Source organism: Macaca mulatta, chromosome 11 (genome assembly GCF_049350105.2).
Source record: "Macaca mulatta isolate MMU2019108-1 chromosome 11, T2T-MMU8v2.0, whole genome shotgun sequence".
In the NCBI taxonomy this organism is placed as follows: Eukaryota; Metazoa; Chordata; class Mammalia; order Primates; family Cercopithecidae; genus Macaca; species Macaca mulatta.
Genome location: NC_133416.1, coordinates 117,732,335 through 117,750,065, shown reverse-complemented (window position 1 = coordinate 117,750,065; position 17,731 = coordinate 117,732,335). Strand labels below are relative to the sequence as shown.

Genomic DNA, 17,731 nt, shown 5'->3' with positions numbered 1-17,731 from the left:
TCAGGCCAGCCTTTCCTTGGACCTCCTAAATGCCATAAGCTCTACACTGCATTGTTTGCGCTGATTAATGGTGAGAGGTTCCTGGCATGAGTGTAATAGACCTGGAGGTCAAGTTTCCCTGCTCTTAGAACTCTCACCTGCTATGACTTGTACTTTATTCCTGTAAGTCAGAATCCTAGGGAGTTGCTCAAAATGCCTGTCTCGTCAACCTCTCCTACAACTCATGTTTTCTTTTATCCTTCAAGGCTCATTTCAGACACTTCTTCATGAATCCGTTTGATTCCTTCAGCTATGCATAATCTGACCTTCTTTGCTTTTGTTTTTATTGGTGCATATTTTGCTTTATTGTAGTCATATATCTTGAATCTCCCTGAACTGTCCTCCTCAGACAAAATCACTTCATTTTCAGTTCCCATATGCAGGAAATATTTTATTACATATAAATCCCTTTAGCTCCCTTTCATCGTAGTGTCTTGCATACAGTAAATGTCCAATAAAATGTGTTGGATAGTTTTAATATTAAATGTAAGTATAGAATGTAGTTTTTACCTGATTTACATAAATAGTTCTTGTCATCCTTCCCATAAAACTAACATTACTCATTGCTAAAAAATTGGAAAGTATGGGCCAGGCGCGGTGGCTCATGCCTGTAATCCCAGCACTTTGAGAGGCCAAGGCTGATCACTTGAGGTCAGGAGTTCAAGACCAGCCTGGCCAAGATGGTGAAACCCCATCTCTGCTAAAAATACAAAAAATTAGCCGGGCATGGTTATGGGTGCCTGTAATCCCAGCTACTCAGGAGGCTGAGGCAGGAGAATCTCCTAAAGCCGGGAGGTGGAGGTTGCAGTGAGCTGAGATTGCGCCATTGCACTCCATCCTGGACAACAAAAGCGAAACTCTGTCTCAAAAAATATATATGTGTGTGTGTGTGTGTGTGTGTGTGTGTGTGTGTGTGTGTGTGTATACAAAATTAGTGTTCAGAAGTTAAGAGACAGCTCTCCACTTGGCAGGCTATTCAAAGGAATGATGTTCTCATTTAAAGGGGAAAAAAAAGTTACATTTGTGCCCGGCCACATGTGACTATAGACCTCTCCCAGAGGGTGCCTATTTTAGTCAAGGCCAGCCCTTATTTTTATAGAAGGTGAAGAAAGCGGTGGGTAAATAGTATCTTCTTTGGGGTTAGGTCAAGGATATATGGCTTGTCGTAAATAACAGGTTGACAAGAATTCTAGATCTAATCTTGTAAATTATAAACAGAAGGAAAACCTTCTCCCCGGCCTAAAGGGCCAGTACAAGTAGGCACATAACAGATAGCTCACCTTTGATTGCTTGTTACTTCCTTACTTAAGTTTTGAATTATTTGGTATTATGTGACATTTTCTAACACCTGAAAACAAACTGAAGCCACAGCTTTAATAGAGGCTCTTAATTCTGTAACATACTTAGTGCCCTGCCTCTGCTGTTCATAACTTACAATAAGTATGACCTCCCAGATGATTTGTTTGTTGCTTCTTCCTGTCCAGAAAGCATTGCTAACAGCATTTGGCATTTGAGGAAGATACTGTGGCAGGCCAGAAAGAAGTGAAGTGACCTTTTCAGTGACTTAACCTTCAACTGTGCAGCTTATGGAAGGCAGGCCAGTGATTCATACCAAGTCTGTAAGTTGCACAAGTTCCCCAAGCCACAGTTGAACCGGAATAGATAATTCCACATTCAGTGTTTGGTATTTATACAGAATTATTGAAGTTAAAGGAAGAACATTTTTATTTTTAAAAGGTTGACCTTAAGTTTCTTTGCCTTCACACAATCGTTTCCTAATCCTCATGTCAGTGCCTTTCACTGCTTTTTAAGACAAGGCAACTGCCCAGAATAGTCTGGAAATTATCTTCTCTAGTTAATGAAGTATTCTAGACATAGGTGTAAGTGTATGTGGAGGCTCATTAATTTGATTAATTCTTAAGTAGTCTCATATTTACTAAGCTAGCAAGGAATAGCTAACTATTTTGTTTGGAATTCTCAAACGCAAAATGAACCACTTATTCCAGCTTTGATTTTGTTATTTGAGTTTTGCCTATAGTTTCCATTTTCACACTTTTTTTTTTTTTTTTTGAGATGGAATTTTGCTCTTGCTGCCTAGACTGGAGTGCAATGGCGCGATCTTGGCTCACCACAACTTCCGCCTCCCAGGTTCAAGCGATTCTACTGCCTCAGTCTCCTGAGTACCTGGGATTACAGACATGTGCTACCATGCATGGCTAATTTTGATTTTTAGTAGAAATGGGGTTTCACCATGTTGGCCAGGCTGGTCTTGAACTCTTGACCTCAGGTTGATCCACCTGCCTCAGCCTCCCAAAGTGCTGGGATTACAGGCATAAGCCACCTCATGTGGCCATTTTCACACATTTTATTACAGAGTTGAACCTTTCTTTCCATCCTTTGAGCTTCATTACCTTCACTTCTGAATTAACTTCTGCTTAGAGATCTTGTTCTTGACGTAGTCTTGATCTCTGGAGAATCAAAAGACACAGATTTCATTGTGATTAATGTGGAATGGAAACTTCTTTTTTCTTCTTCTTCTTTTTTTTTTTTTTTTTTGAGATGTAGTCTCACTCACCCTGTTGCCCAGGCTGGAGTGCAATGGCGCAATCTTTGCTCACTGCAGTCTCTGCCTCCCGGGTTCAGGCAGTTCTATCTCAGTTTCCTAAGTAGCTTAGACTACAGGTGCCCACTATCAAGCCCAGCTAATTTTTGTATTTTTAGTAGAGACAGGGTTTTGCCACGTTGACCAGGCTGGTCTCGAACTCCTGACCTCAGGTGATCCACCCACCTCGACCTCCCAAAGTGCTGGGATTATAGGCATGAGCCACTGCACCTGGCCAGAAACATCTTTCTTCTTCTTTTTTTTATTTTCTTTTTTCTTTTTTTGAGACGGAATCTCGCTCTGTCACCCAGGCTAAAGTGCAGTGGCTCGATCACAGCTCACTGCAACCTCTGCTTCCTGGGTTCAAGCGATTCTCCTGCCTTAGTTACCCAACTAGCTGGTATTATAGGTGTGCGCCACCATGCCTGGTTCATTTGTATATTTTTAGTAAAGATGAAGTTTCACCATGTTGGCCAGGCTGGTCTCAAACTCCTGACCTCAAGTGATCTGCTCACCTCAGCCTCCCAAAGTGCTGGGATTATAGGTGTGAGCCACTGCACTGGGCCAGAAACTTCTTGCAAAGGGAGTATTTCACTTGCTTGTTAAAACAGGAAGTGCAGCATAATCTATATAATTTTACTTCCATAGAACTGAAAGGACTGTTGTTAGTCAAAAAGCAAATGGCATTTTTTTTTTTTTTTTTTGAGACGGAGTCTTGCTCTGTTGCCCGGGCTGGAGTGCAGTGGCGCGATCTCGGCTCACTGCAAGCTCCGCCTCCCGGGCTTACGCCATTCTCCTGCCTCAGCCTCCCGAGTAGCTGGGACCACAGGTGCCCGCCACCTCGCTCGGCTAGTTTTTTGTATTTTTTAGTAGAGACGGGGTTTCACCGTGTTCGCCAGGATGGTCTCGATCTCCTGACCTCGTGATCCGCCCGTCTCGGCCTCCCAAAGTGCTGGGATTACAGGCTTGAGCCACCGCGCCCGGCCGCAAATGGCATTTTTATGTATAACTTGATAGAATATATTTGTTGAATATAGTTTTTCAGTAATCCTGCTTTTCATTCATTTTGGATTTTTTTTTTTTTGAGACGGAGTCTCAATCTGTTGCCCAGGCTGGAGTGTTGTGGTGCGATCTCAGCTCCCTGTGCAACCTCCGCCTCCTGGGTTCAAACGATTCTCCTGCCTCAGCCTTCTAGTAGCTGGGACTACAGGCATGTGCCACCAGGCCAGGCTAATTTTTTTCTTTTTTTTTTTTTTTAATTTTTGAGATGGAGTTTTGCTCTTGTTGCCCAGGCTGGAGTGCAATGGTGCAATCTTGGCTCACCGGAACCTCCGCCTCCTGGGTTCTAGTGATTCTCCTGCCTCAGCCTCCCGAGTAGCTGGGATTACAGGCATGCACCACCACGCCCAGCTAATTTTTGTATTTTTAGTAGAGACAGGGTTTCACTATGTTTGTCAGGCTGGTCTCGAACTCCCGACGTTAGATGATCCGCCTGCCTCAGCCTCCCAAAGTGCTGGGATTACAGGTGTGAGCCACCACACCTGGCCAATTTTTTTCATTTTTAAAATAGAGACAGTGTCTCACTCTTTCACCCGGGCTGGATTGCAGTGGCATGGTGATACCTCACTGCAGCTTCAACCTGCTGGGCTCAAGCGACTCTCCCTTTGGGATAATTATTTGCAGATACATTTCACAGTCCTGAATCACAGGGGAGTGTTTTTTGTTTTTTGTTTTCTTGGGGGTTTTTTTGAGGTGGGTCTTGCTGTGTTACCCAGGCCCGAGTACGGTGGCACAATCACAGCTCTCAGACTCAAGTGATCCTTCTGCCCCTGTCCCCCAAGCAGCTGGGACCACAGGCGTGTGCCACCATACCTGGCTAATTTTTTGTCTTTTTAGTAGAGACGGAGGTTTTACCATGTTGCTTAGGTTGCTCTCGAACTCCTGAGCTCAAATGATCTGCCCGCCTCAGCCTCCCACAGTGCTGGGATTACAGGCATGAGCCACTGCTTCCCATTGGGAACGTTCTTAAGTGCCCAAATAGTTAGGCTTAAGAAATGTTAATATAGGCTGGATGTGGTGGTTCACGCCTGTAATCCCAGCACTTTGGGAGCCCAAGGCTGTGTTGGGGGGAATCACTTGAGGTCAGGAGTTTGAGACCAGCCTGGCCAACATGGCAAAACCCCATGTCTGTATACAAATACAAAAATTGGCCAAGCAAGGTGGTGGGTGCCTGTAATACCAGCTACTGGGGAGGCTGAGGCAGGAGAGTTGCTTGAACCTGGGAGGCGGAGGTTGCAGTGAGCTGAGATTGCACCACTGCCCTCCAGCCTGGGCCACAGAGTGAGACTCCATCTCAAAAAAGAAAGAAAGAAAAGAAAAAGAAATGTTGATATAAATGTTATCTGTTCCATTGGATGGGAAATTGAGTTTCTACTCTGATCTCATTTTTTTTTCCAGTTATAGTGCTTCATGCTGTGATGTCTTTAGACAAATGAGGTTGCCTCTGAGAACACTATAGTCTTTGAAAAGTCTCAGCATCTGAAAATAAGATGGCTGTCATACTGCAATAAATATTGCTTAGCCCCCTTTCTCATTAGATGGCCCCTTACTGCAGAAAGTGTAAAAGCAGATACCCTTATTCCTCAGAGTACAGAGGGTCTCCTGATACTTCTATTATTCAACTCTTGTGATCCTGCCAGATTCTTACTCAGTTTCTCCTCTAGAGTTTCAATTCACTATCAAGTACCCATCCTAGTAGGCAGGAGATGTGTTTCACTGATGGAAAGACAATCCATGTAGAGCCAGTATGCTTCTTTGGAATGCGAGGCTTGATGTAAGATGGCTTGAGATCATGAAAGATGCAAGAAATAAAGCTGTTAACTTTGGGTACTACTTAATATTTGAAATTCTGCCAGAGTGTACATTAAATACATTTGTGAACAAAATCAAATTGTTGTTCTTCATTGATGCTTTTGTTAAAATTGAAATTTAGCATTTATTCTTAAAACGTTTACTTTGTAGGTAACTGCATGTCAGTCTGAAGATGAGTGCAGTAGGAAGGGTTTAAAATAATTGCAACATCATGCTGATGGCTGATAATGGAGGACAGTACTCGAGAGGCTCTTGCTGATTTTGACTAGTTCAGAAGTCTTTCTTACAGTGAGCCTTTTGCAATACACAGTTAGGCGACTGTGTAATTGGGAAGATAGGATTTTTAAGATAGCTATCATTTGGTTATAACTACCTTTTTTTTTTTTTTTTTTTTTTTTTTTTTTTTTTTGGAGACAGGGTCTTGCTCTGTCGCTCAGGCTGAAGTGCAGGTAGTGTGATCGCAGTGATCACAGCTCATTGCAGCATTGACCTCCTGGACTCGAGCAATCCTCCCACCCTCAGCCTCCTGTTTAGCTGGAACTACAGGTGTGTGCCACCATCCCTGGCTGATTTTTAAATGTTTTTGTAGAGACAGGTTTTGCTATGTCGCCCAGGCTGGTCTCGAACTCCTTAGCTCAAACAATCCTCCTACCTCAGCCTCCCAATATGCTGGGATTACAGGTATGAGCTACCACTCCTGGTCATAACTACCATTTTGCATGGTTATACAATTTTGGCAAAGACAAAAACGTGTTAATTAGAAAAATGAAAATTGCTTAAGAATTTTCTTCTTAGCTGGGCTCAGTGGCCCATTCCTGTAATTCTAGCATTTTGGGAGGCTGAAGCAGGAGGATCACTTGAGCCTAGGAGTTCAAGACCACCCTGGGCACCATGGCGAGGACCCATCCCTACAAAAAATAAATAGCTGGGTATGGTGGCACATGCCTGTAGTCTCAGATATTCGGGAGGCTGAAATGGGAGAATCTCTTGAGTTCAGGAGTTCGAGGCTGCAGTGAGCTATTACTGCGCCACTGCATTCCAGTCTGGGTGACAGAGTGAGACCTCATATCTTTTTTTTTTTTCCCTGAGGCAGCAGCTTGCTCTGTCGCCCAGGCTGGAGTACAGTGATGCAATCTTGGCTCACTGCAACCTCCACCTCCTTCAAGTGATTCTCCTACCTCAGCATCCCAAAAAGCTGAGATTACAGGCACGCACCACCACGCCCAGCTAATTGTTGTATTTTTAGTAGAGACGGGGTTTCACCTTGTTGGACAGGCTGGTCTTGAACTCGTGACCTCAAGTGATCTGCCCACTTCAGCCTCCCAAAGTGCTGGGATTACAGGCGTGAACCACCACGCTGGGCCCGAGACCCCATTTCTTTTAAAAAAAAAATGTTTTTTCTTCTTATAAACACTTAATGATGGCAGACACCCAGAATTACTCTTTTTGCTTCCCTTTTTAACTCTTAACCATAGAAAATCAGTCTGTGAGACCAGGCATGATGATTTGTGCTTGTAATCCCAGCACTTTGGGAGACTGAGGCAGGAGGATCACTTGAGCTCAGGAGTTTGAGACCAGCCTGGGCAACATAATGAGACCGCATCTCTACAAAAAATTAAAAGAAAAAAAATGAGTTGTCTGTGGTGGTGCATTCCTGTAGTCATAGCTACTCTGGAGGCTGAAGTGGGAGGATCCCTTGAGCCCAGGAGTTCGAAGTTACAGTGAGCTGTGTTTGCACCACTGCACTCCAGCCTGGGTGACAGAGCAGGATGCTGTTAAAGAAAAAGGGAAAAAAAATCAGTCTATGGAAAACCTAATAAAATACTTTGTAGAAACATAAATACTGTAAACTATTTTCTAATTGCTCATTTTGCTTCATAAAACTGACATTTCCATTGAAAAGATAAAACTAGGCTGGGCATGGTGGTTCATGACTGTAATCCCAGCACTTTGGGAGGCTGAGGTGGGCGGATTACGAGGTCAGGAGTTCGAGAACATCCTGGCCAACACGGTGAAACCCCGTCTCTACTAAAAATACAAAAAATTAGCCGAGCGTGGTGGTGCGTGCCTGTAGTCCCAGCTACTGGGGAGGCTGAGGCAGGAGAATCACTTGAACCCGGGAGGCAGAGGTTACAGTGAACCAAGATGACACCACTGCACTCCAGCCTGGGCGACAGAGCGAGACTCCGTCTGAAAAAACATAAACAAACAAAGAAACAAAAAAACGCACTAAAGGATTTTTGTGTCTCTTCTCAGTCTTTTGCTTAGCTATTTCTGATATGTAACCATTATCATAATCTAATAGTGATTTTAATTGGATTTTGGGTCAAAGGAAACACTTAAGCTAGATGTGTGCTCAAGGAATGTTATTAATGGAGACATAAGATGATTACAGTGAATTAAAGGAAATAGCTTCTATATTCGGTGCAACCTCTTTATCTTGGCATTCAAGGCCTTTCTAGTTATTAATTCAGCCTACTTTTTAGTTTCACTTCTCTCTACCTCCATAGAGATTATATCATTCTGACAAACTGGATACCTTACCTGAGTGTCTCATTCACCACTAAGGCATCAATTCTCAGATTTTCTGGCCCCAACTTGCCTTCCCAGCCGCTAACTCATAGTTCCTCTCTTTATACACATTTCCACAAAGATGCCCTGCTAGCACCTGAAGTTCGACATACCCAAGACAGAATTAAATGTCTTTTAAAGGCATTTACACACCCTTGCCAATGGTAGAATAATCTAATCGATACTTTCTCATTCCCCAAATCCAGAAACAGTAGTTCCCCCTTATTTGAGGTTTCAGTTACCCATTGATGTGTTTTGGCATTGTCCTCACTCAGATTTCATCTTGAATTGTAGTTCCCATAATAATCCCCGTAAGCCCCCATCTACTGTTGTGATAGTGAGTTCTCATAAGATCTGATGGTTTTATAAGGGGCTTTTCCCCTTTTGCTCAGCACTTCTCTCTCCTGCTGCCATGTGAAGAAGGATGTGTTTGCTTCCCCTTCTGCCATGATTGTAAGTTTCCTGAGGCCTCTTCCAGCAATGCAGAACTATGAATCAATTAAACCTCCTTCCTTTATAAATTGCCTAGTCTCAGGTATTTCTTCATAGCAGCATGAGAATGGACTAATACACCCACATTACATAACAATAATATAGACAGAGACCACATTCACACAACATTTATTATAGTATATTGTTATAATTGTTCTATTTTATTATCGTTGTTAACCTCTTAACTATGCCTTATATATATATATTAAACTTGGCCAGATCCAGTGGCTCATGCCCATAATCTCAGCACTTTGAGAGGCCAAGGTGTGAGATTGCTTGAGCCCAGAAGTTTGAGACCAGCCTGGGCAACATAGTGAGACCCTGTTTCTACAAAAACTTAAAAAAAAAAAATGCTGTATGTGTCAGGGTGTGTCTGTAATCACAGCTACTAAGGAGGCTGAGATGGGAGGAACACTTGAGCCCAGGAGTTCAAGACTGCAGTAAGCTATGATCAGGCCACCACTCCAGCCTGGGCTAGAGTGAGACCCCCATCTCTTAAAAGAAAACAAAACTATTACTAAGTGATTTTAGTTTTTCTTTTGTTGGTACTAAGTTTTTGGAATCCAGAATGTATTTTACACTTAATAGCAAGCACTTCTCAATCCAAACAAGTGACATTTTAGACTCAATAGCCCACACGTGGCTAGTGGCTCCCATGTTAGACAGCATAGGTCAGTAGCATAAAGAACTTCAAGAAATCTTGGACTGGCATTCTTGATTTTCTACAACTTTTGCTACTGCTCTGCATTTTTCAGCTTCTCCCTGCTCACCCAAGCCCCAGCGTCTAGTTGTCTGCTTTTTTTTTCTTCTTGTTATCCTTCTCTGCCACGGAAATCTGGCTGACCCCCGCCAGGGACTATCCCAATGCCACTTTCAGAGCAGGCTGACACTGTTCTTGAGGTGCTCCATTCTTGTCATGTCTGTAAGCACTAATGAGGTGCTCCATTCTCGTCGCGTCCGTAAGCACTAACCACTGGCTGTTGACCCTCCCGCAGCAGCGTTTATGGGAACCGTTTGTCTGATTTATCTGTGAAAAGTCTAGCTCCCCACTAGCAGGGGAGCTTCTCAGAGACCGGCTTTCTCTCAGCCCCCTTATTTCCTAGCGCAGTGTGCACAATGTGGTGGTCCACGTGTGGCCTCTATTTGCTCTTAGGGTATTCTTATTCTTATCCTTTGCTGTTTGATAGTTGTATTCCTGACATCTTTGGGATCTTAATTAACAATTAGTTTTCTTTACCTTTGAAATGTATTCTGAATGAAATTTCCCTTTATGTATGGATTAGTTCCACTGTTTAAAGTGTGTTCTTGCTCTTTGCAGTCCGAAGCTTTTGCAGTAGAGGACATACTAATTTCTGTGTAGAAACAACCACCTAATATGAATAAAATTAGGTTTCGTATATACATGTAGGTTATTCTAGTTTTAGTCTGATTCTTATCCCAAATACAACTCTTCCCCTCATATAACTTAGTTATATATATGTACTGTATTAAGGTTTTTTCCCCTACAGCTTTATTGAAGAGTTTATATGCTTTTTGAATTTCTGTCTCCCCTAAAGAGATTTGGTCAGTGGTGTTTTGCTCGGCATCCTTTGCCTGTGTGACAAAGCAAACAGGTGCCCAAAAGGTTGCGCTCTATTCTGGGAGAAATCTGATTAATGTTGAAGGGCTGTGTCAGGTCAGACTAAACCTGCTGACAGATTATTTAGTGAGTGTGAGGATCGAGGATCAACTCTAAACGTTATCTTAGATTTTAATGGTTTTCTTGTGAAGGGCATTTGCAGATGAAACCAATTTGTAGTTAAAGTTAATTGAAGTTGTACCAGAGACTAGTTAAGAAGAAATTCTTCCCTGAAGCAGGCAGTAGTTTGAAAAGAATGAATGATTCATCAGATAGTGTTGCAAGGCTTATAGTTATATTCTGTATTTTAACATAAATTGTTGTGTTTTAAATTGTGGTGAAATCTTACTCCTAGTAAAATAAGAATTTCTCTAAAAAAGTTCCTATTTAAATGATCTTAAATTCTCTTAATATAAAAAGTTTCCCAAATCTCCTCACAACTCCTTGAAAAACAGTGAAATGTGCTGTTCCTTGTAAGATAGATTCCTAGTTAGCCCAGCTGCTTCTCTTTCCCTCACCCTCACCCCTCAATCCACGTGTTCTGTTTCATGGATCCCAAATGTCTGCACACCTCTAACTACACTGCCAGCAGATTGTGAGTGGACTATGAAAGTGGACTATGAAATGGATCTCTTAATCTCCTCCTTCCACTCTTGCTCTCCACACAGCAGGCAAAAGGGTCTTTTTTCTTCGTAAACTTGTTATCGTTATTATTTAAATGTTGTGTTATGGAAAATTTCAAATATATATCAAAGTAGAGAGATTGGTGTACTTCTTATTCAGCTTCTATTCATGGCCAGTCTTGTTTCATCTGTGCTTCTGTCACTCCTGCTTCAACCCCTTAAATATTTTGAAAGCAATCCCAGACTTTTTATTACTTTAATTAGCTAGTTTGGAATTGCTCCATCGTGAAATTTGGCTTATTGTTTGGTCACATAGGTGGGGAAAGTTGCTGTCCCAATGGTGATAAACTATTTGTCGCCTTCTTTATGTCTTCCAATTCTGTTTCCTCTTACTTTTTCACAGTGTGTTGCCTTTCTTTTTGACAACTGCCATCCCCAGAGAAATAGTTTCATGTGTCCAATTCATGTTAAGCCCTTTTTTCAGGGATGTGTATATAGGCACTCTGCTACTTTTGTGCCAAATACATTCTTAAAGTTGAATGTACAAATAAATGTGTATATGGGAAGGATGTTTCATGCTCAGAAAGTTTTAAAAATTATAAAATCCCTGTTTTAAAAAATCGTGATACATGCTCATGATAAAAATAAAATTAAAACAATACAGAATAGTATGAAGTAAAAGGCAAAAATTCCCATTTTGTTCATGGATCATTTTCAGTTTCTTATTTCTAAAGCAACCATTGCTAATATTTCTTATGGATCCTTCCAGAAAGACCATTTAAAGCCTTAATAATGTATATTTTTGACATTTTCTCTCAGTGTCTTTGAATTTAGTAGATAGAAATTAGTTTTAGTGTTAGAAAGAATAGCTTGGTGTTTTGCAAGAATTTGATTAGAAGATTGTATGATGGCTTTGATATTTTATTGACTTTCTTAAACACTAATTTCCTCTTGATAAAGGAGCTTTAAGCAGACTCTAAACTCATCAACAACTCTTTGGGCCTATGAAAAGCTCTATACTAGTACTATCCAGTAAAAATATAATGTGAGCCACATATGTAATTTTAAATTTCTTAGTATTCATATTAAAATAAGAGGCCAGGCATGGTGGCTTACGCCTGTAATCCCAGCACTTTGGGAGGCTGAGGCAGGAGGATCAGTTGAGCCCAGGAGTTCAGAACCAGCCTGGGCAATATAGTGAGATCCTGTCTCTGTATTGCCAGACAAACAAAAACTAGCGAGGTGTGGTGGCACGACCCTGTAATCCTTGCTACTCAGGAGGCTGAGGCAGGAGGATCACTTAAGCCTGGGAGTTCAAGACTGCAATGAGCTGTGATCCTAACACTACACTCCAACCTGGACAACAGAGCAAGCCACTGTCTCTAAAAATAATAATAATTAATTTTTTAAAAGGTGAAATTTGGCCGGATGCAGTGGCTGATGCCTGTAATCCCAGCACCTTGGGAAGCCGAGGTGGGCAGATCACTTGAAGTCAGGAGTTTGAGACCAGCCTGGCCAACATGGCAAAACCCTGTCCCTGCTAAAAAATAAAAGCTAGGTGTAGTGTCGAGCACCTGTAGTCCCAGCTAGGGAGGCTGAAGCAGGAGAATCACTTAAACCTGGGAGGCAGAGGTTGCCGTGAGCTGAGGTCATGCCACTGTCCTTCAGCCTGGGTGACAGAGCGAAACTCTGTCTCAAAAAAAAAAAATAGGTAAATAAAGAAAGGTGAGCTCAGTCTTGATAATGCGTTCTCTTTGGTGCTTTATATCCAAAATATTCTTTCTTTTTCTGTTTCATTTTTTGAGGCCAGGTCTTGCTGGTCCACCCACGCTGGAGTACAGTGGTGTAATCATGGCTCACTGTAGCCCCAACCACGTGGGCTCAAGCAATCCTCCTGCCTCAGCCTCCTGAGTAGCTGGGACTACAGGTGCACACCACTATGCCTGGCTAATTTTTTTATTTTTAGTAGAGTCAGGGACTCACTGTGTTGTCCAAGCAGGTCTTGGGGGGACGGGTGCAGTGGCTCATACCTGTAATCCCAGCACTTTGGGAGGCCGTGGTCAGCAGATCATGAGGTCAGGAGATGAGACCATCCTGGTTAACATGGTGAAACCCCTTCTCTACTACAAATACAAAAAAATTAGCCAGGTGTGGTGGCATGCACCTGTAGTCCCAGCTACTCGGGACGTTGAGGCAGGAGAATCCCTTGAACCCGGGAGGCGGAGAGGTTGCATTGAGCTGAGATCACACCACTGCACTCCAGCCTGGCGACAGAGCAACGGAGTTTCACTCTTGTTGCCCAGGCTTGAATGCAATGGCGCGATCTCGGCTCATCGCAACCTCCGCTTCCCAGGTTCAAGCAATTCCCCAGCCTCAGCCTCCCAAGTAGCTGGGATTACAGGTGCCTGCCACCATACTTGGCTAATTTTTTGTATTTTTAGTAAAGACGGGGTTTCACCATGTTGGTCAGGCTGATCTCGATCTCCTGACCTGAGGCAATCTACCTGCCTTGGCCTCCCAAAGAGATTATACTTTTTTTCATATTAAGTTTTCAAAATCCACTGTGTTTTGTTTGTTTGTTTTTTGTTTTTGAGACGGAATCTTGCTCCATTGCCCAAGCTGGAGTGAAGTGGAGCAATGTTGGCTCATGGCAAGCTTGGCTTCCCAAGTTCACGCCATTTTCCTGCCTCAGCCTCCTGAGTAGCTGGGACTACAGGCGCCCACCACCATGCCCAGCTAATTTTTCGTATTTTTAGTAGAGACGGGTTTTTTCCGAGTTAGCCAGGATGGTCTCAATCTCCTGACCTCATGATTTGCCCTCCTTGGCCTCCCAAAGTGCTGGGATTACAGGTGTGAGCCACCGCGCCCGGCCCACTGTGTGTTTTATACTTAGAGGAGCACATCTCAAGTTGGGCTACCCCCGTTTCAGATGCTCAGTAGCCACGTGTGGAATGGCTATTGTATTGTACAGTACCGCCCTCTACAGGGTAGAAGGAGAGGGGATGGGATATGTTCTCAATTTTGTTCTTTATTTCCCAGTGATTGACCAATGTTTGCTGCTTTTGATGTTCTTTGTGATCTCCATCTCTGACTCAGTTGTATCATCACTAGCATCAGCACTTTGTTTAAAAATCAATTTTCATTCTTATAAAAGACAACAAAGTATTAATGACAAATACATCTATACACAGGTGCTAATCCTGCTGAAATTGAACTCTTGGCTGGTAGGCAATGCCACCCTGTGGTAGCTCAAAAGTTTATTCATCAATATATGAAAGGCCAAATTCTAAGTAGAGAATGTGGCTTAGGAGTGTTAGTGTAGAATACATTAAACGTGAGTGCTTTTTATTATGAATTTTGGAGTAAATATATGTAGTAGCATGTAGTGAAATTAACTGTTAGGAGAAAACAGAGAGAAGAATTCCTGAGAAGTTGGTAAGATTGTTCTTTTAATGTAATTTTTTTCTTCAGGGGTTGCAGATGGTGTAGGAGGCTGGAGAGACTATGGAGTTGATCCATCTCAGTTCTCAGGGACTTTAATGCGGACATGCGAACGTTTAGTAAAAGAAGGACGGTTCGTACCTAGTAATCCCATTGGAATTCTCACCACAAGCTACTGTGAGTTGCTGCAAAATAAAGTACCTTTGCTCGGTAAGTGGATATCCTATGTGTTTTCCTCTATGGAAGCCCCCTAGATAGTTAAAAACAAAACCAAGAAAATCACTTATCAGACCAGCTTTTTTCTGAGGCTCTTCCTACTAAGCAGAGTGTGATAGAGAAACTATAGGCTAACCACTGGGCGCAGTGGTTCACGCCTGTAATCCCAGCACTTTGGGAGGCTGAGGCGGGCAGATCACCTGAGGTCGGGCGTTCGAGACCAGCCTAACGAACATAGAGAAACCCTGTCTCTCTATGTTGTTCACATCTGTAATCCCAGCACTTTGGGAGGCCAAGGAGGGCAAATCATGAGATCAGGAGATTGAGACCATCTGGCTAACTCGGTGAAAACCCGTCTCTACTAAAAATACAAAAATTCACCGGGCATGGTGGCGCATGCCTGTAATCCCAGCTGCTCGGGAGGCTGAGGCAGGAGAATCACTTGAACCCAGGAGGTGGAGGTTACGGTGAGCCGAGATGGCGCCATTGCACTCCAACCTGGACAACAAGAGTGAAACCCTGTCTCCAAAAAAAAAAAAAAAAAAGAGAGAGAGAAACTATAGACTAACCAGAATACTTACTACTGTTTGGAGGGAATGTGGATAGGTACAGCACTTCGGAAAACAATTTGGTATTAAATATGAACACATAGTATGCCGCAGCAATTGCACTTCTAGGTGTTTACCCTAGACTAGAGAAACTCTTGCACAATATGTGAACCAAGAGATATGTTGCCAATAATAGCAGAAAACTGGGGACAACCTAAAAGTCTGTCTGTTGTAGAAAAATACATTGTGAAAAGAAATGACTTAAAGCTGCATGCTCTACTCAGGAACATGTTGTGAAGGGAAGAGAGAACATTGCAGAATTCCACCTAACAGATTCCACGTATTTCAAGTTTAGAAACATAAAAGGTTAAAACTGTATTGTTGAGGGATTCTAAAACTTGGTAAAAGAAGAAAGAAGAACAAGAGGAAAGAAAAGAAAGGATCTGGCCTGCAAAATTCAGTTCATTACCTGTAATGAGTTCAAGTTGTGTTTGGTCACCTCACACTAACAGGTGATTAGTTGGTGAAATAACTTGGCACAAATTAGACCCCTGATAATCTTGTATTAGAAAACTTAAAACCAAATATCTAGGGGTTGTTTATCTGGTATGCTAATGGAGCATCCTTTGGCCAGGCCTCTACATTTGTTTGTTAAATGGTTTCCTGGGAACTTACCCAGCCTTCTAAGCAGACTCTCAGGGTATTATTACATTTCTGCTCATTGCCAGCATCTTTCTAGTTACTAGAAAGCCTCCCTCCCAGTCACCATTGACATTTAAAATCAGCCTCTGTTTAGCCGGGCGCGGTGGCTCACACCTGTAATCCCAGCACTTTGGGAGGCCAAAGTTGGCAGATCACAAGGTCAGGAAATTGAGACCATCCTGGCTAACACAGTGAAACCCTGTCTCTACTAAAAATACAAAAAATTAGCCCGTGTGGTGGCAGGTGCCTATAGTCCCAGCTACTTGAGAGGCTGAGGCAGGAGAATGGCGTGAACCTGGGGGAGTTGCAGTGAGCCGAGATCGCACCACTGCACTCTAGCCTGGGCAACAAAGCAAGACTCCGTCTGAAAAAAAAAAAAAAGTCAGCCCCTGTTCAGTGTTAATGGAGATCACCACAGTTGTAGAATTTGCCTTCAGTTTAAAGTCCTTTGTAAGGAGTACTTTTTATCAGTCTGCTGTCTTCTGTCTTTGTGCTGTGATTAACTAACTTGTTTTCCTTCAAACTGAGGAGGAATCTTGTCTTGCAGTTGCAGTATATACTGCTTTGTCTGAATTCCCTGTTTTGGACATGCAATCTGGAGCTTGCCTGGCACAGTGAAACATTCTAGATTCTATTTCTAGCACATCTCTGTCAACTTGCTGTGTGACTTTGGGCAACCCGTTTAACCTCTGATCTCCTTGCTTCACATGTTAAATGGAGAGAGAGCCCCTGGACACAGATTCCAGGGGCCTGCCTCCTGCATGTTCTCAAGAGTGGCTCTGCTGACCCCCTGACCCCCGATCATTTACTTTGACTTGAGATAACCGGTTACAAAACACATAACTATCCTGATTTTTTTTTTTTTTTTTTTTTTTTTTGAGACGGAGTCTTGCTCTGTCGCCCAGGCTGGAGTGCAGTGGCCGGATCTCAGCTCACTGCAAGCTCTGCTTCCCGGGTTCAAGCCATTCTCCTGCCTCAGCTTCCCGAGTAGCTGGGACTACAGGCACCCGCCACCTCGCCCGGCTAGTTTTTTGTATTTTTTAGTAGAGACGGGGTTTCTTTTTTTTTTTTTTTTTTTTTTGAGACGGAGTCTTGCTCTGTAGCCCGGGCTGGAGTGCAGTGGCCGGATCTCAGCTCACTGCAAGCTCCGCCTCCGGGGTTTAGGCCATTCTCCTGCCTCAGCCTCCGGAGTAGCTGGGACTACAGGCGCCCGCCACCTCGCCCGGCTAGTTTTTTGTATTTTTAGTAGAGACAGGGTTTCACGGTGTTAGCCAGGATGGTCTCGATCTCCTGACCTCGTGATCCGCCCGTCTCGGCCTCCCAAAGTGCTGGGATTACAGGCTTGAGCCACCGCGCCCGGCGAGACGGGGTTTCATCGTGTTAGGCAGGATGGTCTCGATCTCCTGACGTTGTGATCCGCCCGTCTCGGCCTCCCAAAGTGCTGGGATTACAGGCTTGAGCCACCGCGCCCGGCAACTTGCCATGGTCATATAACTGGAAAATGATGACACACTGGGATTTAATACAGCTGGTTCCGTGGCCCATTTGTTTTGTTTTCCTTTTAACCATCATTTAAATAATTTAGACTTTGCCTATTGCTTTTTTAAAAAAATTTACTTCTAGTAAACATTACTCTTTTTGGTGTACAGTTCTTTAGGTTTTGACATCATCTTTTGTTGTTAAGGAAACTTTCATGAGTTTGTAATCTACTTATTTTAAAGTTATCTTTCCTTTCAAATATATTTTATATAATTTTAATGGCTATAAAATAGCTAACACTATCTGTTGTAAGGGTTTGACGTGACTTAACTAATTTTAATCCTTAGAAATAATTCTGGCCGGGCGCGGTGGCTCAAGCCTGTAATCCCAGCACTTTGGGAGGCCGAGATGGGCGGATCACGAGGTCAGGAGATCGAGAGACGATCCCGGCTAACACGGTGAAACCCCGTCTCTACTAAAAAATACAAAAAAATAGCCGGGCGAGGTGGCGGGCGCCTGTAGTCCCAGC

General features: G+C 43.1%; 1 protein-coding gene and 1 long non-coding RNA gene across 2 annotated transcripts in view; one reads left to right on the top strand and one right to left on the bottom strand.

Annotated features, from left to right (window-relative positions):
- The window catches only part of PPTC7 (protein phosphatase targeting COQ7), a 49,516-nt gene that overhangs the window by 16,233 nt on the left and 15,552 nt on the right, over positions 1-17,731 (top strand). Inside the window, 1 exon segment of the mRNA NM_001194374.2 lies at positions 14,288-14,467. Within this exon segment, the coding sequence (NP_001181303.1) occupies positions 14,288-14,467 (180 nt within the window).
- Positions 5,886-8,324, bottom strand: LOC144333058 (uncharacterized). Its single transcript, XR_013401400.1, has 3 exons — positions 7,040-8,324; positions 6,454-6,739; positions 5,886-6,052 (listed from the first exon to the last, which is right to left on the bottom strand). It is a non-coding gene; the product is annotated as an uncharacterized LOC144333058 (long non-coding RNA).